The sequence below is a fragment of the Zosterops lateralis genome (assembly GCF_965231275.1).
Source record: "Zosterops lateralis genome assembly, chromosome: 27".
Taxonomy (NCBI): Eukaryota; Metazoa; Chordata; class Aves; order Passeriformes; family Zosteropidae; genus Zosterops; species Zosterops lateralis.
In genome coordinates, this window is record NC_139787.1 from 994,550 (window position 1) to 1,020,433 (window position 25,884).

Consider the following 25,884-nt stretch of genomic DNA (forward strand, 5'->3'; position numbering starts at 1 on the left):
AATGGAAAAAAAGCCAAATTTGAGTCTCTTTTTGACCTTTTCCCTGTACATTTTGGGGATTACTTTTAATTTTGGGGTTTCCTTTTAATTTTGGGGTTATTATTCACTTTGGAGTTTCCTGTTCATTTTGGGGGCTGTTTTGGGGTCAAATTGACTCAATAATTGGGACTCAGGACAAACAGGAGACAACAACAGGAGAAAACAAAAACACCCAAATTTTGAGCCTCTTTTTGCCCTTTTCCCCGTCCCTTCTTTCCCCTCCCATCCCAACCTCTCTCCACGCTCTGTTCCCCCTCAGGTTCCCGAATTCCACCCCCAAGGCCAGAAGAGCAGAAGCTTTGGGGTTTACCATTAATTTGGGGTTTACTGTTAATTTGGGGTTACTGTTATTTTGGGGGTTTATTGTTAATTTGGGGTTTCCTGTTAATTTGGGATTTACTGTTCATTTTGGGGTTATTTTTGGTTTTGGGGTTTACTTTCCATTTTGGGGTTACTGTTATTGGGATTTAATGTTCATTTCAGGGTTTACTTTTCATTTTGGGGTTGACCATTCATTATGGGGTCACTCTTCATTTTGGGGTTACTGTTCATTTTGAGGTCATTATTCACTTTGAAATTCACTGTTCATTTTGGGGGCTGTTTTGGTGTCAAATTGACTCCAAAATGAAGAGTCAAAACAAAGAGGAGGCAACAACAGGAGAAAACAAAAACACCCAAATTTTGAGCCTCTTTTTGCCCTTTTCCCCGTCCCTTCTTTCCCCTCCCATCCCAACCTCTCTCCACCCTCTGTTCCCCCTCAGGTTCCCGAATTCCACCGCCAAGGCCAGAAGAGCAGAAGATGTTTCCCTCCAGACAGAACTTCTCCTCCCAGCTGAGCCGGCGCTGCTCCGCGCCCTGCGCCGTGTCCTGCCCCGAGCCGGTGGCCTGCGCCTGGAGCCAGCCCTGTGTCACCTCCTGCGGGGACAGCCGGGCCGTCATCCACCCCCCGCCCGTGCTCCTCACCTTCCCGGGGCCCATCCTCAGCTCCTGCCCCCAGGAGAGCCTGGTGGGATCCTCGGCGCCTTCCGGGGCCTTCCTGGGCAATGGCAATTTCCTGGGCAATGGGAATTTCCTGGGCAATGGGAATTTCCAGGGCAATGGGAATTTCCTGGGATCTGGAGGTTCCTACGGGTCCTGCAATTACAAGAGATCCTATTCCTCCTATGGATCCTCTGGATCTGGATTTGGGAGCTGTTAAATGTCCCAGGGATGGGCAAAGATCCACCACGGAGCAAATCCAGAAATCCTGGAGCATCCTCAGCCCTGAGATTTTATTGTAAATTCCCAATTTTCTCATTAATTTTGTTCCCCTCCCTACCCAACGTTTCCCATCCTTGATATTTCTGTTATTCATTAAACCAATGGTGCATCAAAAATCCAGAGTTTTCCCTTGTGGTTTTTAATCCAGAATTTTTTTGGGATTTTCTACAATTACAGGAGGTCCTGCTCCTCCTATGGATCCTCTGGATCTGGATTTGGGCCCTGTGAAATGTCCCAGGGATGGGCAAAGATCCACCAGGGAGCAAATCCAGAAATCCTGGAGCATCCTCAGCCCCTGAATGTCAATTCCACATTTCTCATTATTTTTTTTCATTCCAACCTTGTGTTTTCCCATCCCTGATATTTCCCTTTGTCTCTTACTCATTAAACCAATTGTGCATCAGAAATCCAGAGTTTTTCCCTTGTGGTTTTTAATCCAGAATTTTGGGGGTTTCCTACAATTACAGGAGGTCCTGCTCCTCCTATGGATCCTCTGGATACGGGTCTGGGAGCTGCTCTGAATCCATGGAAAATGTTGAGGATCCATGGGAATTGTTCAGGATCCATGAAAAATATTTGGAATCCATGGGAAATATTCAGGATCCATGGGAAATATTCAGGATCCATGGGAAATATTAAGAATCCATGGGGAATGTTCAGGATCCATGGAAACTGTTCAGCATCCATGGAAAATATTGAGAATTCATGGGGAATGCTCAGAATCCCTGGGAATTGCTCAGAATTAATGGAAAATTTTCAGGATCCATGGAAAATGTTGAGATTCCATGGGAATTGTTCAGAACCCTTGGGAACTGCTCAGGATCTGTGGGAAATGTTGAGAATCCATGGGAACTGTTTGGGATCCATGGGGATTGTTCAGGATCCATGGGAAATGTGCAGGATCCATGGAAACTTCTCAGAGTCCATGGAAAATGTTCAGGATCCATGGAAAACCCTCAGCATCCATGGGGAATGCTCAGAATCCATGGGAATTGTTCAGGATCCATGGAAAATATTGAGAATTCATGGGAGCTGCTCAGGATCTATGGAAAATTGTCAGAATCCATTGGAGGTGGTCAGGATCCATGAAAAATGTGTTTTTGTGAGGTGTTTTTTTTTCTTTTGGTTTATTTTTTTAGGGTTTTATTCGTTCCTTTGTTCTTTTGGGGGTTTTTTTTTGTTGTTGGGTTTCTTCAGTTGTTTTTGGATTTTTTTGGTTGGAGTTTTTTTTGTTTTGGTTTTTTTTATTGGTTTGTTTTGGTTGGGGTTTTTTAAATTGGTTTTTTGGTGGGTTTTTTTGGCTTTTTGTTTGTTTTTTGGGGGGTTGTTTCTTTGTTTTGGGGTTTTTTTGTTGGTTTTTTTCTGTTGTTGTTTTTTGGGGGTTTTTTTTGTGGGGTTTTTTTGGTTGGTTTTTGGGGTTTTTTTTGTGGTTTTGGTTTGTTTTTGGGGGGATTCGTTTGTTTAGAGGGTTTTTTGGTTGGGTTTTTTTGTTGGTTTTTTGAGGGTTTTTTTGGTTGGTTTGGGTTTTTTTTTGGGAATTTGTTTGGGGGCTTCTTTTGTTGATTTTGGGTGGTTTTTTTTGGTTTTTTGGGGGGTTTTTTTGTTTGGTTTGTTTTGGGTTTTGGGGTGTTGTTCATTTGTTTGTTTGTTTTGGATTTTTTTAAATTGTTTTTCTTTTTTTTCTTTTTTTCTTTTTTTTTTTTTAATGTTTTGTTTTATTTTATTTTGTTTTGAGCATTTTTGGGGTTTAATTTTTCCAATTTTTCCTCCCCAAACCCCGCCCATTCCCCCCTCCCCCCCCACAACCCAAACCAAAACCTGAATAACCCCAAATTAACATTCCAGTGACATTAAATTAAATTAAATTAAAATTCTCATCCCTCCTCCATCCCCGGAATGTTCTGGAACCTCCTCCCTCCCTTTGATGTTCCTTGGGGAGATTTTTGGGGCGGGGAATGACCCAAAATCCCAAATTCCAGCCCAAGGTGCCCGTTAGGGAAAAATGAACCCAAGAAAAACAGCTCCGGAATCCCAAATTTCCTCAAAAATCCCAAATTTCCCGCAAAAATCCTAAATTTCCCTTAAAAAATCCCAAATTTCCCTTAAAAAATCCCAAATTTACTTTCAGGAATCGCAAATTTCCCTCAAAAATCCCAAATTTCCCTCAAAAATCCCAAATTTCTCTCAAAAATCACAAATTTCCCTTAAAAAATCCCAAATTTTCCTCTAAAATCCCAAATTTCCTTCAAAAATCCCAAATTTCCCTCAAAGATCCCAAATTTTTCCTCAAAAATCACGAATTTCCCTCAAAAATCCCAAATTTCCCTCAGGAATTCCAAATTTCCCACAGGAATTCCAAATTTCCCAAAAGGATCCAAAATTTCCCACAAAAATCCCAAATTTCCTGCGAAAATCCCAAATTTACTTTCAGGATTCGCAAATTTCCCACAAAAATCACAAATTTTCCACAAAAATCCCAAATTTCTCTAAAAATCACAAATTTCCCACAAAAATCCCAAATTTCCCATAAAAATCCTGAATTTTCCTCAAAAATCACAATTTTCCCACAAAGATCCCAAATTTCCCTCAGGAATTCCAAATTTCTCACAGGAATTCCAAATTTCCCAAAAGGATCCAAAATTTCCCACAAAAATCCCAAATTTCCTGCGAAAATCCCAAATTTCCCTCAAAAATCCCAAATTTCTCTCAAAAATCACAAATTGCTCTGGAATCCCAAATTTCCCTCAGGAATCCCAAATTTCCTCAAAAATCCCAAATTTCCCTTAAAAAATCCCAAATTTTCCTCTAAAATCCCAAATTTCCTTCAAAAATCCCAAATTTCCCTCAAAGATCCCAAATTTTTCCTCAAAAATCACGAATTTCCCTCAAAAATCCCAAATTTCCCTCAGGAATTCCAAATTTCCCACAAAAATCCCAAATTTCCTGCGAAAATCCCAAATTTACTTTCAGGATTCGCAAATTTCCCACAAAAATCACAAATTTTCCACAAAAATCCCAAATTTCTCTAAAAATCCCAAATTTCCCACAAAAATCCCAAATTTTCCACAAAAATCCCAAATTTCTCTGGAATCCCAAATTTCCCAGACAGAGAAAAAAATTCTTGGAAAAAAAAAGTAAAAAAATTAAAAATAAAAAAAGGAAATTTTGGGATGCAGAAATTTTGGAGGAAAGATTTGGGGTTTGGCTCATTCCCTTTTGTTTAGAGGGGAAAAAAAATTAAAAATATATAAAAATAAAAAATAATATAATATAATATAATATAATATAATATATTATGATATAATATAATATAATTAATATAATATAATATAAATAATATTTTAAATAGTATATTTTAAAACATATTATATTTATTTATATCTATTATGTAAATAGAAATATTATTATATATTATAATATAATATAATTTAATATTATACTATAACATTACATATTATATATTATATATTATTTTATATATAATTATATATTTTGTATATAAATATATATTATATATCATAAATATATATTATATATCATAAATATATATTTATTAATATATTTTCTATATCAATATATATTATGTACATAATAAATATATATAATATATATTTATATTAGATTATGTTTTAATATAAAATATATAATAGAATAAAAATAATAAAATTAATAAAATATAATAATATTTTATATTATATAATAATATCTATATTAAAAATACCCAGCCCAAGATTGGGCAGGACACTGAAAATTCCCATTTTTTGCAGGTATTTTTTAGGAATAAAATATATTTTTTTTCCAAAAATGCAGATCCAGGATGTTTTAGGAATAAAATCCTTTATCCCACAAAATTCAGAGCCAGGAATTTTTTTTTTTAGGAATAAAATTTCTTATCCTGGAAATTGCAGATCCAAGATTTTTTTTTAGGAATAAAATCCTTTATCCCAAAAAACGCAGATCCAGGAATTTTTGTTTTTTTTTTTAGGAATAAAATCTCTCATCCCAAAAACCGAATCCTGAATTTTACCTCCAGTGGAGTTTGAAAACCCCGAAGGTCAAACCCCTCCCTCCAGCCAAGGCCAAAAGATCCCAAAAGGAGCAGGAAAAGGAAAATTTGGAAACAGGACAAAGGGAAAATTCGGGAACAGGAAAAAGGGAAATTTTGGGAATGGGAAAAAGGGAAATTTGGGAAAAAGGGAAAATTCAGGAACAGGAAAAAAGGAAATTTGGAAAAAAGGGAAAATTCGGGAACAGGAAAAAGGAAAATTTGGGAAAAAGGGAAATTCAGGAAAAAGGGAAAATTCCAGAACAGGAAAAAAGGGAAATTCGGGAAAAGGGAAAATTCAGGGACGGGAAAAAGGGAAATTCGGGAAAAAGGGAAAATTCGGGAACAGGAAAAAGGGAAATTTGGGAACAGGAAAAAAGGAAAATTCGGGAACAGGAAAAAAGGGAAATTCGGGAAAAAGGGAAAATTCGGGACGGGAAAAAGGGAAATTTGGGTAAAAGGGAAAATTCAGGAACAGGAAAAAGGGAAATTCTGGAACAGGAAAAAAGGGAAATTCGGGAAAAAGGGAAAATTCGGGAACAGGAAAAAGGGAAATTCGGGAACAAGAAAAAGGGAAAAATCAGGAAAAAAGGGAAATTCGGGAAAAAGGCAAAATTCAGGGACGGGAAAAAGGGAAAATTCAGGAAAAAGGGAAATACAGGAAAAAGGGAAAAAGGGAAATTCGGGAAAAAGAGAAAATTCGGGAACAAGAAAAAGAAAAATTCGGGAACAGGAAAAAAAGGGAAATTTGGGAAAAAGGGAAAATTCAGGAAAAGAAAAAAGGAAAATTCAGGAACAGGAAAAAAGGGAAATTTGGGAACAGGAAAAAAAGGGAAATTTTGGGAACAGGATAAAAGGAAATTCGGGAAAAAGGGAAATTTGGGAACAGGAAAAAGAAAAATTCGAGGAGAGGAAAAAAGGGAAAATTGAGGCCCAGGTTTGATGCAGCAGCTTTTTAATGGGAAAACGCAAAGTGGAGTCGGACACTCGCAGAGAGAGGATCGTGCAGAACAAAAAAAGCCCCAAAATCACCAAAAATCACCCAAAATTTTCCATCACTCGCCCCAACCCGACACCTCCTGCCTTTTACACTTTCAAAAACCTTCCAATTTTCCTGAAATTCCCCCAAAATTCCTTCGGTTCCGATCCACGCTCGGCGTCGAGTCGGGGCGGAGAAAATCCCCAAAAAAAGCGCAAAGTCCCAGAAAAGCCCCGAAAAAAAGAAAAAGAAGAAAAAAAAAGAAAAAAACTCCTAAAATAAACCTCTAAAATTCTATCCTAAACTTTAAAATATTTTGGGTTTTTTTTTCCAGCGTCGTGTTGTTTTTTTTTTTTTTTTTCTTTCTCCGGGCATCTTTCACATTCCAAATTCCTTCTTTTATTCTTTTTTTTTTTCCTTCTCTCCATTTTTTTTTTTCCTTCCGTTTCCTTTCCATCGTCGTTTTTTCTCCAAAAAAAAAAAAAATCCGTGGTCGTCGCGTCGCGTCGTGTCGTGGTATTTTTTTTTTTCCCGAAAATAATTAATAATTTTAAAATTTTCGCCTCAATTTCAGATTTTCTTGCAGAGCCCTCTCTGGCACGGATGCTTCCAGCGGGTGGAGAAGGTGTAGGAACGCTCGGGGACGCATTTGGTGGCGCAGGGCGCGGCGCAGGGCGCAGCGCAGGCGGGGACGCACTTGGTGACGCATTTGGCGGGACAGGGCGTGGCGCAGGGCGTGGCACAGGGCGTGGCACAAGGCGGGGCACATTTGGTGGCACATGGTTGGGGACAAGGTTGGGGACAAGGTGGAGGACAGGGCGTGGCACAAGGTTGGGCACAAGGTTGGGGACATGGTGGAGGACAAGGTGGGGCACATTTGGTGGCACAAGGTTGGGGACAAGGTTGGGGACAAGGTTGGGGACAAGGTTGGGGACAAGGTTGGGGACAAGGTTGACCACAAGGTGGAGGACAAGGTGGAGGACAAGGTTGACCACAAGGTTGGGGACAAGTTTGGACACAAGGTTGGACACAAGGTTGGACACAAGTTTGGACACAAGGTTGGGGACAAGGTTGGGGACAAGGTTGGACACAAGGTTGGGGACAAGGTTGAGGACAAGGCTGGACACACTTGGCGACACACGGCGCGTCACATTGAGCCACAAAATCCAAACACTCCAATCCCTTTTGCCCGTTCCCCACGACCACGCCCGACTCCAACGCTCCGGCCAATTCCGCCGATTCCGACGAGCCCACCACGGTCTCCTGGGGGAAGGTGGTGAGGATGGGCCCGGGGAAGGTGACGACCACCGGAGGAGGGAAGATGATGACGCGCGAGTCGGGACAGGCCACCACGCAGGGCTCGGTGCAGGCGGCGGCGCACGGCTCCGGGCAGGGCTCGGCGCAAGATTTTTGGCAGGACATGGTGAGGGTTGGAGGGTTGGAGCTGTGAGAAAAGGGGAGAGAAAAAAAGGGAAAAAGGGTTAGAGGGGAGGAGGTGGTGGGGTGGGGACATCGAATAATCTCTTTTGGGGACATTAAATAACATTTTTGGGGATATTAAATAATGTTTTTGGGGATATTAAATAATATTTTGGGGGATATGATCCTCTTTTGAGGGGATATTAAATAACCTCTTTTGGGGACACAAACCCACCTTTTTTGGGAGACATTAAATAACCTTTTGAGGACACCAAACCACCTCTTTTGAGGACATCAAGTCACCCCTTTGGGGACAATAAATAACCTTTTTGGGGACACTAAATAAGCTTTTGGGGACACCAAACCACCTATTTGAGGACCCCAAACCACCCCTTTGTGGACACCAAACCACCTATTTTGGGTACACCAAAACACCTATTTGGGGACACCAAATATCCTTTTTCGGGACGTCAAACCACCTATTTTGGGGACACCAAACCACTTTTTTGAGGACCCCAAACCACTTCTTTGTGGACACCAAACCACCTATTCTGGGGACACCAAAACACCTCTCTGGGGATACCAAAACACTTCTTTCAGGGACACCAAAAAACCTCTTTTGGGGACACCAAACCACTTTTTTGAGGACCCCAAACCACCTATTTTGGGGACCCCAAACCACCTATTTTGGGGACACCAAAACACCCATTTGGGGACATTAAATAACCTTTTTAAGGACATCAAATATCCTCTTTTTGGGGCCACCAAATTGCCCATTTGGGGACAGCAAAACACCTCTGGGGACATCAAACCACCTAGTTTGGGGACACCAAGTGACCCATTTAGGGGACACCAAAACACCCATTTGGGGACATTAAATAACCTTTTTGAGGACATCAAGTAATCTCTTTGGGTACACCAAAACACCTCTTTTGGGGCCACCAAAACACCCATTTGGGGACACCAAATGACCCCTTTGAGGACACCAAAACACTCATTTGAGGACATCTAATGACCCCATTAATGACCCCATTTGGGGACACCAAACCACCTATTTGGGGCCACCAAATGACCCCATTTGGAGACACCAAAACACCAATTTTGAGGACATTTAATGACCCCTTTGGGGACACCAAACCACCAATTTTGGGGACACCAAAACATCCATTTGGGGACACCAAACCACTTCTTCGTGGACACTAAATCACCTATTCTGGGGACACCAAGACACCTCTCTAGGGACATCAAACCACCTCTTTTGGGGACACCAAAACCATCTTTTTGGGGACATTAAATAACCTCTTTGAGGACACCAAAACACCTCCTTGAGGACGCGAAATGACCCCTTTGAGGACATCTAATGACCCCATTTGGGGACACCAAAACATCCATTTGGGGACACCAAAACACCAATTTTGAGGACATCTAATGACCCCTTTGAGGACACCAAATGACCCTTTTGGGGACACCAAAACACCCATTTGGGGACAAGAAATGACCCCTTTGGGGACATCAAATGACCCATTTAGAGGACACCAAATGACCCCATTTGTGGACACCAAATGATCCCTTTGGGGACACCAAACCACTTCTTTTGGGGACACCAAATAACATTTTTGAGGACATTTAATGACCTCTTTGGGGACACCGAAACATCCATTTGGGGACACCAAATGACCCCATTTGAGGACATCAAATGTCCCCATTTGGAGATACCAAAACACCCATTTGGGGACATGTAACCACCTATTCTGGGGACACCAAAACACCCATTTGGGGACATTAAATAACCTTTTTGAGGACATCAAATATCCTCTTTTTGGGGACATCAAAACACCCATTTGGGGACACCAAAACACCAATTTTGGGGACACCAAATGACCCCTTTGAGGACACGAAATGACCCCTTTGTGGACATCTAATGACCCCATTTGGGGACACCAAAACACCCATTTGGGGACATTAAATAACCTTTTTGAGGACATCAAATATCCTCTTTTTGGGGACGTCAAAACACCCATTTGGGGACACCAAAACACCAATTTTGGGGACACCAAATGACCCCTTTGAGGACATCAAATGTCCTCATTTGGAGACACCAAAACACCCATTTAGGGGACACCAAGCCACCAATTTTGGGGACACCAAAACATCCATTTGGGGACATCTAATGACCCCTTTGGGGACACCAAATGACCCCTTGGGGCTGTTGTTTAATTCAGGTCCATTTTCTCCTGCGCAATTTGGGGGCGGAGCTCAGTAAAATGAAAATAAACACAACAAACCGCCATTAAAACAAATAAATTCTGACAAATTCTGGGCCAAAAAGATTTTAAAAATTCCAGAAAATAATAAAAAAAATTTAAAAATCATCCCTTAAATAGAATCAATCCATTAATTCAAAAATTATGGATTTTTAGGTCAACCTGTTAATAACATGCCACAAATATTTGGGCGGAAAATTTTTAAAAAATATAAAAAAATTTAAAACTAAAAATTCAATAAAAATCTTTTTTATCAATTTAAGGGTTTTTTTTGGTTTAAGAAAAAAAATGAAACAAAATCCTGAGAATGAACATCCCAAATTTAAATTTCAAAGGGAATTAAAATTGTTCCCAAATCTGAATTTTCCACCTCCTTTTTTGGGTTTTGAAATTAAATTTAAAAATTCAAAAAAAGTCCTTTTTAAATTGTTATTTTTGACTTTTACCCAAAATTTCACATCAAATTAAAGGTGGGATTAAATTAAATTAAATTAAATTAAATTAAATTAAATTAAAATGAAATGAAATAAAATAAAATAAAATAAAATAAAATAAAATAAAATGAAATAAAATGAAATGAAATGAAATAAAATAAAATAAAATAAAATAAAATAATGAAATAAAATGAAATGAAATGAAATGAAATAAAATAAAATAAAATAAAGTAAAATAAAATAAAATAAAATGAAATAAAATAAAATAAAATAAATAAAGTTAAATTAAATTAAATTAAATTAAATTAAGTTAAGTTAAATTAAATTAAATTAAAAGGTTTAAATCTGTTTTTTGGAGATTAAATGGGATTTTTTTGGGTCCAACCCAGTGAATATTTTGATTTTTTTGTGGTTTATTTTTAACTGGGTGAGGCCGAGTTTGACTCAACTAATTTTTATTTTCTTTTCCTCGTTCTGCCCAAATTATTCACCCGAATTTTAAACTTTAATTTTGACCTTTCTCAGCCTTTAAATCTCCCAAAAATCCAAATTTCTCCCTCCTTGACTCAAATTTAAACAAAAACTAAACCAGAAAAAAGAAAATATTAAAATAAAAGAGATTAAAAAACCAGATTAAAATCAGAGAACAAAAACAGCCCCGAGGAAATTCAAATTTTGTTTTGCATAAAACCAAAGTTTTGCATAAACAGAATTAAAAAAAAAAAAAAAAACACCCAAAGAATTTTTTTTTTTTGGATCGTTCCCACAGAAAAAAAAAAAAAGGAATTTTTTAGGGCAATTTTTGCTCTGCCCATCAAAATTTTTAATCAATATTATCAATTTTAAATCAATATTTCCAAAACTCGAATTTAAATCCCAAAAATTCAAATTTAAATCCCCAAAAATTCAAATTTAAATCCCCAAAATTCAAGTTTAAATCCCCAAAACTCGAATTTAAATCCCCAAAACTCGATTTTAAATTCTCAAAACTCGAATTTTAATTCCCGAAACTCAAATTTAAATCTCCACACCCAAAAAAATCAGATAAAAATCAAATAAAAAGTTATTTAAGGGTCACCCAAAGGTTGAATCCATTAAATTCCCACAAAGGAAAAAAAAAATAAAATTAAATATTATTTATATTTAAAATTAGTTTTTAAACTCCGATCCCTCAAATGTTTCTGGATGAAAAATCAAAATAATTTTGATTATTCCAATGAAAAATAAAATTAATTATTTTCCAGAACGACGAGACATGGATCCAAAATTCAACCTCTGAGCTTGACGTAAAAATTTAAAATTATTTAAAATTTAATATCATTTAAAATAAAAATTATTTAAAATTATTTAAACTTAAAGATGATTTAAAATTTAAGATGATTTAAAATTAAAAATTATTTAGAATTTAATATTATTTAAAATGTAAAATGATTTAAAAATATCTAAACTTGAAAATGATTTAAAATTATTTAAGATTTAAAATGATTTAGCATTTATAATTATTTCAAATTTATAATTATTTCAAATATAAAATTATTTTAAATCTAAAACTATTTCAAATTTAGAATTACTTAAAATTTAAATTTAAAGGTATTTAAAATTTAATATTATTTAAAATTTAAAATATAATATTATTTAAAATAAATATTTCAAATTATTTCAAATTTAAAATTATTTAAAATTAAAATTTAAAGTTATTTAAAATACAATATTATTTAAAATTTAAAATCTAAAATTATTTTAAATTTAAAGTTCTTTAAAACTTAATATTATTTAAAATTTAAAATATAATCTTATTTAAAACCCAAAATATCAAATTATTTTAAATTTAAAATTATATAGAATTAAAACTTAGTTATTTAAAATGTAAAATTATTTAAAATTTAAAACCATTTAAAATATAAAATCATTTACAATTTTAAAAAAATTAAAATTATTTCAAATCTAAAATTTTTTAAAATCTAAAACCATTTAAAATTTAAAGTTCTTTAAACTTTAATATTATTTAAAATCCAAAATATAATATTATTTAAAAATCTAAAATATTAAATTATTTTAAATTTAGAACTATTAAAATTAAAACTTAAGGTTATTTAAAATTCAAAATTTATTTAAAATTTAAGACGTAAAATTATTTAATATTTAAAATATAATATTATTTTAAAATATAAACTATAAAATCATTTAAAATATAAAATAATTTAAAATATAAAATCATTTAAAATTTAAAGTTCTTTAAAATTTAATATTATTTCAAAATCCAAAATATAATACTATTAAAAAAATATAAAATATAATATTATTTAAAATCTAAAATATTAAATTATTTTAAATTTAGGACTATTAAAATTAAAACTTAAGGTTATTTAAAATTCAAAATTTATTTAAAATTTAAGACGTAAAATTATTTAATATTTAAAATATAATATTATTTTAAAATATAAACTATAAAATTATTTAAAATATAAAATCATTTAAAATATAAAATCATTTAAAATTTAAAGTTCTTTAAAATTTAATATCATTTCAAAATCCAAAATATAATACTATTAAAAAAATATAAAATATAATATTATTTAAAATCTAAAATATTAAATTATTTTAAATTCAGAACTATTAAAATTAAAACTTAAGGTTATTTAAAATTCAAAATTTATTTAAAATTTAAGACGTAAAATTATTTAATATTTAAAATATAATATTATTTTAAAATATAAACTATAAAATTATTTAAAATATAAAATAATTTAAAATATAAAATAATTTAAAATATAAAATCATTTAAAATCTAAAGTTCTTTAAAATTTAATATTATTTAAAATCCAAAATATAATACTATTAAAAAAATAAAATATAATATTATTTAAAATTATAAATTTAAAACTAATTTAAAATTTAAACTTAAATCTCCTTTTATTTTATTATTATTATTATTATTTTTTTAAGGAGAATTTATTTCGAATCCGAACTCACCGAGTTTCCGCAGGAGATTCGGCGTCGCCGCGTTGGAAACTCCCTGAGTCAGGAATTGTTTTATATCCCAACCGCGGCTGACGCAACAAAAACCCAACGTCACCCGAAAAATCAACATCCCATTGACTCCCCAAAGCCCAAAAATCACCGGGGGGGGGGTTAATTAACGTTAATTAACGTTAATTAAAGTGAATTAACACTAATGAACTTGGCTTTGCTCATTGTTGGGGTTCATTAACTCGCCTCGGGTGACGTCGCGGCCTTCGCGTCCTTTGGGTTCGTCGTGGCTTTGGAGTTTTAAAATGTGGATTTTTATCATTTTAGGGGTTTTTAAATGTGGATTTTTTGTCATTTTGGAGTTTTGAAATGTGGATTTTAATTGTAATTTTTTTAAATGTGGATTTTTCTTATTTCGGAATTTTTTTAATGTGGATTTTTTTTGTCGTTTCGGAGTTTTTTAAATGCGGATTTTTTGTCGTTTCGGAATTTTTAATTTTGGATTTTTATCATTTTAGGGGTTTTTAAAATGTGGATTTTTCTCATTTTAGAGGTTTTCAAAATGTGGATTTTTTGTCATTTTGGAGTTTTTTAAATGTGGATTTTTCTTGTTTTTGGAGTTTTTAATTTTGGATTTTTCTCATTTAAGAGTCTTTTTTTAATGTGGATTTTTCTCATTTCGGAGTTTTTTTTAAATGTGGATTTTTCTCATTTCAGAGTTTTTTTAAATATGTGGATTTTTATCATTTTAGGGGTTTTTTAAATGTGGATTTTTTGTCATTTCGGAGTTTTTTAAATGTGGATTTTTCTCCTTTAATATTCAGATTTTTATTCCTGAAATTTTGTTGGGAGTTTTTAATTCCCACTGGGATTTAGGCCGGATTTTAATTTATTTTAATAAATTTTAGGCCGAATTTAATTTAGGCCAAATCCAAAATTTAATTTCGGATTTTTCTCATTTTGGAGTTTTTTAAAATGTGGATTTTTATCATTTTAGGGGTTTTTAAAATGTGGATTTTTTTTGTCGTTTCGGAGTTTTTTTTAATGTGGATTTTTCTCATTTCAGAGTTTTCTAAATGTGGATTTTTCTCGTTTAATATTTAGATTTTTATTCCTGAAGTTCTGCCAAGAATTTTTTAATTCCCACTGGGATTTAGGCCGGATTTTAATTTATTTTAATAAATTTTAGTCCGGGTTTTAATTTAATTTTGGATTTTTCTCATTTTGGGGTTTTTTAAATGTGGATTTTTATCATTTTAGAGGTTTTTAAATGTGGATTTTTCTCATTTCAGACTTTTTAATATTCAGATTTTTATTCCTGAAGTTCTCCTGGGAGATTTTTATTCCCACTGGGATTTAGGCCGGATTTTAATTTATTTTTCCCCTTTGTGGCTCCTCCCAAGTGTTTTCAAGGCTTTGTTTTTCTGCTCTTGGAGAACCAAACCCCGAATTGGCCCCGAGGGTTCCCCAAAAACCCGTCGGGACGAGTTTTGTTGGTTTGGTGGGACCTGCTGGAGTTTTGGCTCCTCCTTTGGTGTCTCAGGATTTTTGGCTCATCCCCAATTCCAAAAGGTCCCAGAGTTTTGTTTTGGGGTGAGGAAGGATTTTTCCTCGTGGAGGGAAAAAAATCCCCAAAAAAAACCCAAAAAATCCCCCCAAAAAACCCCAAAAAATCCCAGAAAACAAAACAAAAAAAAACCACGAAAAAACCCCCCAAACTCCCTAAAAAAAAAAAAAACCACCAAAAAAAACCCCAAAATACCCCAAAACACCCCCCAAAATAAACCCTCAAAAAAACCAAAAAAAAATCCCTTAAAAACCTCCAAAAAACCCCGAAAAAACCACAAAAAAAAAAACCCAAAAAAACCCCAGAAAAACCCCAAAAAAACCCCAAACCCCCCCCAAAAAATTCCCCAAAACAACCCCCCAAAACCCCCCAAAAAATCAAAAAAAAAACCAAAAAAATCCCCCTTAAAAACCTCCAAAAAAAACCCCAAAAATCCCCCTTAAAAAACCCCCCAAAAAACCCTCAAAAAAACCCAAAAAATCCCCCAAAACCCCCCAAAAATCCCCCACAAAAAAGTAAAAAAACCCCAAAAAATCCCCAAAAAACCCCCAACACCCCCCAAAAAAACCCCTCAAAAAAACCCAAAAAATCCCCCTTAAAAACCTCCCAAAACCCCCAAAAAACCCGCAAAAAAAACCCCAAAATCCCCCTAAAAAAACCCAAAAAAACCTCCCAAAAAAACAAAACAAAACAAACCTAAACCCCCCCCAAAAAAATCCCAAAAAACCCCGAAAAAATCCTCCTTAAAAACCTCCAAAAAACCCAAAAATCCCCCTTAAACCCCCCCAAAAAAAAACTCCAAAAAATCCCCCCAAAAAACCAAAAAAACCCCCAAAAAACCCCCCAAAAACCCCCGAAACTCCCCCAAAAAACCCCCAACCCCCCCACCAAACAAACCTCCCAAAATCCCCAAAAAAACCCCCCTAAACCCCCCTAAAAAAACCCCAAAAAATCTCCCAAAAACCAAAAAAAAAGCCCCTAAAAACCCCCAAAAAATCCCAAAAAAATCCCCAAAAAACCCCAAAATTCCCCCCCCCAAAAAAAACCTCAAAAATACCCCAAAAAACCCTGAAAAAAAAAAACCAAAACCTCCCAAAAAACTGATTTATTTTTTGATCTCAGAATGTTCCAAATTCCACCCCGAGGGTGTTTTTTGTGAGTCAGAAAGAAAAGAAAAGAAAAGAAAAGAAAAGAAAAGAAAAGAAAAGAAAAGAAAAGAAAAGAAAAGAAAAGAAAAGAAAAGAAAAGAAAAGAAAAATAAAAATAAAAATCCCGTGGGTGGCCCTTGACTCATTTCTCTGGAAGGGACGCGATGATTCAAAGCTTAAAATAAAATATTTAAATATTTAAATATTATTTAAATATTATTTAAGTATTATTTAAATATTTAAATATTCTCAGCCTGTTATTAAAAACTTCAAAGGAGCCGATTTTATTTTTTTTAATGGATTAAAAGGGGTTTTTTGGTAAAAAATAAAAAAAAAGGGAAAAAAATGAATAAAAAATGAAAAAAAAAAAGAGAAAAAATAATGAAAAAAAAAAGAATAAATGGAAAAAAAAGGAAAAACGAAAGAAAAAAAAAAGAGGAAAAAAATGGGAAAAAAAATGAAAAAAGAGGAAAAAATGGGAAAAAAAATTTAAAATGTTAAAAAAAATGGGGGAAAAAAAGGAGAAAAAATAAAAAGAAAAAGAAAAAAATGAATAAAATGGGAAAAAATGAAAAAAAAAAAAAAAAGAAAAAATTCCCTCCATCCCTGGGGAATTGTCTCTCCCCGTGTCCCTCGTGGCCCCGTCAGGTCCTGCCAGGCCACACTGAGGATCAGGATCAGAACCTGGATCAAAATCAGGACCAGGACCAGGATCAGGACCAGGACCAGGACCAGGATTAAAATCAGGATCAGGATCCAGAATCAGAATCAGTACCCAGGATGAGGATGAGGACCAGGACCAGGACCAGGACCAGGATCAGGATCAGGATCAGGATCAGGATCCAGAATCAGGACCAGGACCAAGATCAGGATCAGGATCAGGATCAGAATGAGAACCCCGGATCAGAATCAGTATCCAGTATCAGGATCAGGATCAATTAGGATCAAAATCAGGATCAGGATCAGAATCAGGATCAGAATAAGGACCAGAATCAGGACCCAGGATCAGAATCAGGATCAGGACCAAGATCAGGATCAGGATCAGCATCAGGATAAGGACCAGAATCAGGACCCAGGATCAGAATCAGGATCAGGATCAGGATCAGGACCAGGATCCAGAATCAGGACCAGGACCAAGATCAGGATCAGGATCAGAGTCAGTACCCAGGATAAGGATCAGGACCAGGATCAGAATAAGGATCAGGATCAGGATCAGAATCAGGATCAGAATCAGGATCAGGACCAGGATCAGAATAAGGATCAGGATCAGGATCAGGATCAGGATTAGAATCAGGATCAGAATCAGGATCAGGGCCAGGATCAGGATTAGAATCAGGATCAATTAGGATCAAAATCAGGATCAGAACCAGAACCCAGGATAAGGACCAGGACCAGGATCAGAATCAGGATCAGGATAAGAATCAGGATCCATAATCAGGACCAGCACCAGAATCAGGACCCAGGATCTGGATCTGGATCAGGATCATGATCAGGATCAGAATCAGGACCAGGATCAGGATGAGAATAAGGATCAGAATCAGAATCAGGATCAAGATCAGAACCCAAGATAAAGATCAGAATCAGAATCAGGATCAGAATCAGGATCAGAATCAATGAGGATCAAAATCAGGATCAGGACCCAGGACCAGGATCAGAATCAGAATCAGGATTATGATGAGGATCAGAATCTCCTCCTCCTCCTTCTCCTTCCCTTTCCCCAGAGCAGCTCCAGAGGGAGCTTTAGGACTGGCCCAACATCCACAGGCAGAAATTAATCCTCTTCTCCTGCCTGTTTTTTATTTATTTTATTTTATTTCATTTCATTTATTCATTTCATTTCATTTATTTTGTTTATTTTGGGGTAAAGTAAAATCAGGCCTGAGGAAGTTGAACAATCCCAGATGGAAAATTATATCAAACTTCAAACTGGTGAAGTAAAAAAAAGTGAAATGGAAATAAATATGAATTTTTTCAGATGTTTGGGATGGGGAAAAGTCCAGAGGGAGTTGGGGGAGATCCAACCATCCCAAAATCCTGGAGCCTCCAACCCTCCCAAATTCCTGAAACCCCAAATAATCCCAAAATCCTGGAACTTCCAACCCTGGCGAAGCAACCAAAGGTGTCGTGAGCAGGAAAAGGAAATAAATATGAATTATCTGAGAATTTTGGGATGGGGAAAGTCCAGAAGGAGTTGGGGGAGCTCCAACCCTCCCAAATTCCTGGAGCTCCAACCCTCCCAAATTTCCTGGAGCCCCAAATCATCCCAAATTTCCTGGAGCTCCAACCCTCCCAATTTCCCGGATTACCCAAAAACACGAGTCGGAAAAAGGAGTCGCAAGGAAAAGACTCAAAGGGCCAAAGGAAGGGCAGTTGGATGCAGAGAAGTTTAATGTCAGGGCAGCGCTGGGGGCAGAGTCACCCGCGGGGAGGCCCCGGGACCATCCCCGGAGCTTTGGGAAGGGCCACGGCCCCACCAAGGGCGGAGGAGCCATTCCTGGGCCGTGCCGGGCCCGCGGCTCCTTCCCCGGGAGCCCAGCCCGGGCCGGGGCCGCCCCACGGGCACCAGGAGCCGCAGCTTCCTCCTCCTCCTCCTCCTCAGCACCTCCTGGAGCCGGAGCTGCCGCCCCCGAAGCCACAGGAGGAGCCGCCCCCGAAGCCGGAGGAGCCCCCAAAGGATCTCCTGCCCCCAAAGGAGCCGCCCCCATGGGAACCCCCAAATCCTCCATGGGAACCCCCAAATCCTCCAGAGGAACCACCAATTCCACCACAGGAACCTCCAAATCCTCCAGAGGAGCCTCCAAACCCACCAGAGGATCCTCCAAACCCACCAGAGGAGCCCCCAAATCTATGAGAGGAAGCCCCAAATCCTCCACAGGAACCTCCAAATCTATGAGAGGAGGCCCCGAATCCACCAGAGGAGCCTCCAAACCCACCAGAGGAACCTCCAAATCCACCAGAGGAACCCCCAAACCCACCAGAGGAACCCCCAAATCTATGAGAGGAAGCCCCAAATCCTCCACAGGATCCTCCAAATCCACCAGAGGATCCACCTCCCATTCCTCCATAGGATCCACCACCAATTCCCCCATAGGATCCACCACTCATTCCTCCATAGGATCCCCCAATCCCTCTAGAGGATCCCCCAATTCCCCCATAGGAACCACTCCCAGATCCCCCATAGGAACCACCCCCAGATCCCCCATGGGACCCCCCAATCCCCCCATAGGACCCCCCATTTCCCCCAAAGGACCCCGGGGCGGCTCCCGCGGAGCCCGAGGCCGGCTCGGGGAAGGAGGAGCCCACGAAGCTCTCCTGGGGGCAGGAGCTGAGGATGGGCCCCGGGAAGGTGACGAGCACGGGCGGAGGGAAGATCACGGCCCGGGAGTCCCCGCAGGAGGTGACGCAGGGCTGGCTCCAGGCCTCGGCCACGGGCTCCGCACACGACGCCTCGCACGGGGACGAGCAGCCGCTGCTCACCAGCGCTGCCGACGACATCGTGGCCTTGGGGCGGTTCCTGGGGGAAGATCAATCGGAGAAACCTCATAAATAAATATTTTGGTCAGCAAAAAGGTCCTGAAAATATCAAACCTATAATTGAAATAGAAATAAAAGCTTAATTTGAGTTGTAGGATATTGAGTCGTAATTATTGACTTTTTGCCCACCACGGGCGGTTCTTGGGGGAAAGATGGAGCAGGGAAACCTCATAAACTCCATTTAAACCCCAAACCCCAGTCAAACCCCAAACCCCATTTAAACCCCAAACTCCATTTAAACTCAATTTAAACCCCAAACTCCATTCAAACCCCATTTAAGCCCCAATCCCCGTTCAAACCCCAAATCCCATTTAAACCCCAAATCCCATTTACACCCCAAACCCCAATCAAACCCCATTTAAATCCCAAACCCCATTTAAACCCAACCTCTTTAAACCCCATTTAAACCCCAAACTCCAATCAAATCCTATTTAAACCCCATTTAAACCAAATTTAAACCCCAAACTCCATTTTCACCCCAAACCCCATTTAAATCCCATTTAAACTCCAATCCCCATTTTAACCCCAAATCCAATTTAAACCTCAAACCCCATTCAAACCCATTTTAAACCCCAAACCCCATTCAAACCCCAAACCCCATTTAAACCCCATTTAAACCCCAAACTCCATTTAAACCCCAAACCCCATTTAAACCCCATTTAAACCCCAAACTCCATTTAAACCCCAAACTCCATTTAAACCCCAAACCCCATTTAAATCCCATTTAAACCTCAAACTCCATTTAAATCCCATTTAAACCCCATTTAAACCCCAATCCCCATTTAAACCCCATTTAAACCCCATTTAAACCCCAAACCCCATTCAAACCCCAAATCCCATTCAAACCCCAAATCCCATTTAAACCCAAACTCCATTTAAACCCCATTTTAACCCCAAACCCAATTTACACCTCAAATCCCATTTAAACCTCAAAAAACCACCATAAACTTTCCCTTCCTTTTCTTGTCGTGCAGAAATTTTCCTCAGAAATCCTTTAATATATTAATATATATTTTTTATATTATTTATATATCTATTAAATCCGTATTTTTATATATAAACTATAAATACAAAATCTCCTCTCGTTTCCCTCCACCCTCAGGAATCACCAAACTCGGACTAATTAAGTCGTAATTAACCTCCCCGTCAAATAATAATTTAATTAACTCTAATTAACTTTCTCTTTGTGGTTGGGAGCGTCTCGACGTCACATTTTGAGATCTTCATCTCCCAACCACAAAAAAAACCCCCAAAAAAACCTCCCTGAGCACAGAGAGAGAATTGATAAAATTGATAAATAATAAATTGATCAATTAATTGATTAAATGGGATTATTTGGCTTGGAAAAAAAACTAAAAAAAGTCAATATTTTTGATAATTTCAGAGCTCTGGTGTGGAATTATTTTCATTATTTCAGCACCAACAGTTCATAATAAAAAAAAAATTAAAAGGTAGTAAATTTAAAGTTAATTAAAAAATTTAAATTTAAAATTTAAAAAAGTTTTAAATTCAAAATTTGAAGTTAATAAAAATTTTAAATATAAAGTTTTACATGTAATAAAAATTTGAAGTTAAAATTGAAATTTAAAGTCGATAAAAATATCAATTTAAAATTTTAAGTAATAAAAATTTCAAGTGAAAATTTCAAGTTAATGAAAATTTGAAGTTAAATTTTAAATTTCAAGTTAATAAAAAACAATGTTAAAATTTAAATTTAATAAAAATTTACAGTTAAAATTTAGATTTTAAAAAAATGTAATTAAAATTTAACATGAAAGTCAATAAAAATCTAAAATTAAATTTAACGAAAAAATTAAATTTAAAATTTCAATTTAAACTCAATTTAAAAAATTCGGTTTAAGATTTCATAAAAATCCGAAGCTAAATTTAAATTTCAAGTTAATTAACAAATTCAATTTAAAATTTATAAAAATCCGAAGCTAAATTTCAATTTAATTAACAAATTCAATTTAAAATCTACAAAAATTCGAAATTACATTTTAACTTAAAGTCGACAAAAAAATTAAACTTAAAATTCAAAGCCAATAACAAGTTAAAATTGAAAAAATCAATAAAAAATAAATTTTAAATTTAAAACCAACAAAAAATTTAAATTTAAAATTATTTAAAAAATTAATTAAAATTAAAGAACTCACCGATGTGACGAGGAAAACCCGAACTCGGCTCCGACTGTGCCGAACCCGCAGAAAATCCCCCGTTTTTATCCCGTCCCCAAAACGCCCAACGCGACTCTGGGACATCCCAACGACATCTTGAATTTCGCTGCCTCAGCTGCTGTTAATTGCACTAATTACCCGATAACCTCGTTAATCGACTCCCATCGGCCAATCCCTGCACACGCCCTTCGCGAGCCCTTTAATCCTTTAATAATTTTTATTTTTTTTTTTGGAGGATTTTGTGACCTGGATTTGGATTTTGTGACCTGGTTTGACCTGGGAATTGGGTTGGGAAATGGGGAATTTTTTTGGGAAAATTTATCAATTTTTTTTTGTCTTGTGAGGAATTCAAAATTTGGGAAAATTCTGGTTTTTTTGTTTTTGGGAATCTTTGGATGAGGATGATTTTTTAATCTTATTTTTTAATCTTATTTTTTTTATCCCTGTTTAACCCCGAGGGACTCGTTAAAAAGGACTTAAATTAATTCTTTGGGTGTTCGTTGTCATCCCTGAGACCATTTAATTATTTTAATTCTCCTTTTGTCACTTTAATTTTCGTAATTCTCCTTTTGTCACTTTAATTTTCATAATTCGCCTTTGGTGACTTTAATTTTCGTAATTTTCCTTTTGTCACTTTAATTTTTATAATCCTCCTTTTGTCAGTTTAATTATCCTGATTGTCGTTTTGGCCCCTTTTTGGGATGTAAATATTGCAGGAGGCGTCACTGGAGGAAAATAAGTATTAAATATTAGTTAATAATGTTTATTTATAATTAAATAATATAAATATAATATAAATATAAATATAATATCAATATTAATACAATATAATATAATGTAATATAATACAATATAATATAATATAATATAATACAATACAATAATATAAATATAATACAATATAATATAATATAATATAATATTTTAATTTATATTATTATTATATTATTAAATTATTATTATTATTATTATTATTATTATTATTATTATTATTTTTGAGTGCATGAAACCGATTCCATCTAAAACAACAATAAAAAGCGTCTCAAGACTGCCCAGGGTTTTGTTTTGTTTTATTTTATTTTATTTTATTTTATTTTATTTTAATTTTGGGGGGTTTGAGATTCAAGGTTTGAGATTTCAGATTTGAGATTTGAAATTTGAAATTTGAGATTCAAGATTTGAGATCTGAGATTTGATAGTCAATATTTGAGATTTGAGATCTGAGATTTGGAATTTGAAATTTGAGGTTTGAGGTTCGAGATTCCACATTTGAGATTCGAGTTTCGAGAGTTGGGATTTGACATTTGAAATTTGAGATTCGAGTTTTGAGATTTGAGATCTGAGATTTGAAATTTGAGGTTTGAGGTTTGAGATTCGAGATTCCACATTTGAGATCTGAGATTCAGGATTTGACATTCAAGATTTGAGATTTGAGATGCAAGACTCCATATTTAAGATTCAAGATTCAAGATTTGAGATCTGAGATTTGAGATTTGAGATCTGAGATTCAAGACTCCACATTTGAGATTTGAGATTTTTAGATTTGATATTCGAGATTCCATATTTGAGATTTGAGGTTCTACATTTGAGATTCAAGATTCCAGATTTGAGATTCGAGATTCAAGACTCCATATTTAAGATTCAAGATTCAAGATTTGAGATTTGAGATCTGAGATTCCAGATTCCAGATTCCAGATTCCATATTTGAGATTCAAGTTTTGAGATTCCACATTTGAGATTTGAGATCCAAAATCGGAAATTTTTAGATTTGAGATTCAAGATTTGAGATCTGAGATTTGAGATTCAAGATTTGAAATTCGAGACTCACGACTCCACGTTCAATTCTCAGCCAGAGCTGTGAAAGCAACTCCAATTTGGAACTGGAAATTTTATCCCTTTTTTTTTTTTTTTTTTCTCCTGGAAATAAACGAGTGGTCAGACCTTGGAAAAATCTAAAATCTAAATCTAATCTAAAATCTAAATCTAATCTAAAATCTCAAATCCCCCTGGAGGTGTCCGAGCACAGCCGGCCCCTGCTCTGAGTGACCACCTGGGACTCCCCGGCCTTGGAGCTCCTTTCCAACCTCCCCCACCCCAAAATTCCCTGAGATCACCCCAATATTCCTGTCAAAATAAACTTTCTTCTCCATAAAGTCTTTACACAACTCCTGCCCCACATTTCGGGTGTTTCCTGACCCTGATTGGGAAAAAAAAACAAACGACGAGGAGTCGATCTCGGGGTTGGGATCTTGCGACAAACGCGAGACAAGCCCGGTCAGGCCCCGGTGACATCCCCGGCTCCGGCAGAGTCAGCAAATCCTCCTCAACGTCAAATCTGAAATTGGGTTCCTCCACTCGGGGTTGGGAAATATCGATTTGTGGGCAGAAAAAATTCCTGGGGTTTGATGGTGGTGGTTGTTTTGTTCTGGCAAATCAGGGAAGTGAAGGAATTCCATCGATTCCTCCCTAAAAAAATCCAGATTTTTTTTGGAGTGGAAAGTGAAATTTTCGACTTCAATTCAATGAAATTTTCAAATTTCAATTTACAACTGAAATACAGTTTCAAGTTTACAATTGAAATATGATTTCGAGTTTACAATTGAAATACAATTTTGAGTTTAGAATTGAATCCAAGTTCAGATTTCAAATGTACAATTTTCCGCTCTGAAAAATTTGGAGTGGGAAAGTGTAAAAAACCAATTTATTAATTGATAAACACCTTGAATGGATCCAAACTTGAATTCCAGTGAGGTCTGAGGACAGACCTGGTTCTGCTCCTGGTGGTTTTTCCATTCTGGCAAATCAGGGAAGTCAAGGAATTCCATCAATTCCTCCCAAAAAAATCCAGATTTTTTTGGAGTGGAAAGTGAAATTTTCGACTTCGATTCAATGAAATTTTCAAATTTCAATTTACAATTGAAATGCGATTTCAGGTTTATAATTGAAATGCAATTTCAAGTTTACAATTGAAATACGATTTCAAGTTTAGGATTGAATACAAGTTCAGATTTCAAATGTACAATTTTCCGCTCTGAAAAATTTGGAGTGGGAAAGTGAACAAAACCTATTTATTAATTGATAAACACGTCAAATTCCAGCTCCAATTCCAGTGAGGTCTGAGGACAGACCTGGTTCTGCTGCTGGTGGTTTTTCCATTCTGGCAAATCAGGGAAGTCAAGGAATTCCATCAATTCCCCCTAAAAAAATCCGTTTTTTTAAATTAAAAAGTGAAATTTCATGTACAAAAACCTATTTATTAATTGATAAACCCCTCAAATGGATCCAAACTCATTCCAGCTTTAATTCCAGTGAGGTCTGAGGACAGACCAGGTTCTGCTGCTGGTGGTTCTCCCGTTCTGGCAAATCAGATGGAATTCCATCAATTCCACCTAAAAAAATCCAAATTTTTTGGAATAAAAAAGTGAAATATTGTGTACAAAAATCTATTTAATAATTGATAAACAACTTGAATGGATCCAAACTCATTCCAGCTCCAATTCCAGCGAGGTCTGAGGACAGACCAGGTTCTCCCATTTTGGTGGCTCAGGAAAGGGGATAAAAATCAACCAATAAAATCCAAATTTTTTGGAGTAAAAACTGAAATACTTTGTACAAAACCCAATTTATTAATTGATAAACACCTTGAATGGATCCAAACTCATTGCAGGGAGCTCCGAGGACAATCCCAACCCCATTCCCGGGTGGGAGGTGGGGACAAGAGGAACCGAACCCCGGCGGGGCCGCGGGGCCCGGAACGTGACTGGGGGTTAATAATGGATTTATCCTGTCACCCAGGGATTAATTAAGACAATTAATGAATTAATCACCTTTTGGTGACGTGTGGGAAGGGAAGCTCTTGCACAAAGCCAAGGAGGGGGGTCGGGAAAGGTATAAAAAGAGCTCCTGGGGTTGTGAAAAACCATCCAAGGATTTTCTTCCTCTCCGAATTCTCCAGAGCAGGTGAGTTGGAGCTTCTCGGTCCTTTGGGGGAAAAGATTTTTTGGCTTTTTGCTTTTCTTTTCCAAAAGATTTTATTTCAGGAGTTTTT

General features: G+C 36.2%; 1 protein-coding gene across 1 annotated transcript; it reads left to right on the plus strand.

The window, feature by feature from the left end:
* Positions 1-838: 838 nt before the first annotated feature.
* LOC310919469 (uncharacterized protein) lies at positions 839-1,237 on the plus strand (the record flags this gene model as incomplete). Its single annotated transcript, XM_083878836.1, has 1 exon — positions 839-1,237. One exon carries the CDS (start codon positions 839-841, stop codon positions 1,235-1,237), a length of 399 nt encoding a protein of 132 aa, XP_083734962.1.
* Positions 1,238-25,884: the final 24,647 nt, after the last annotated feature.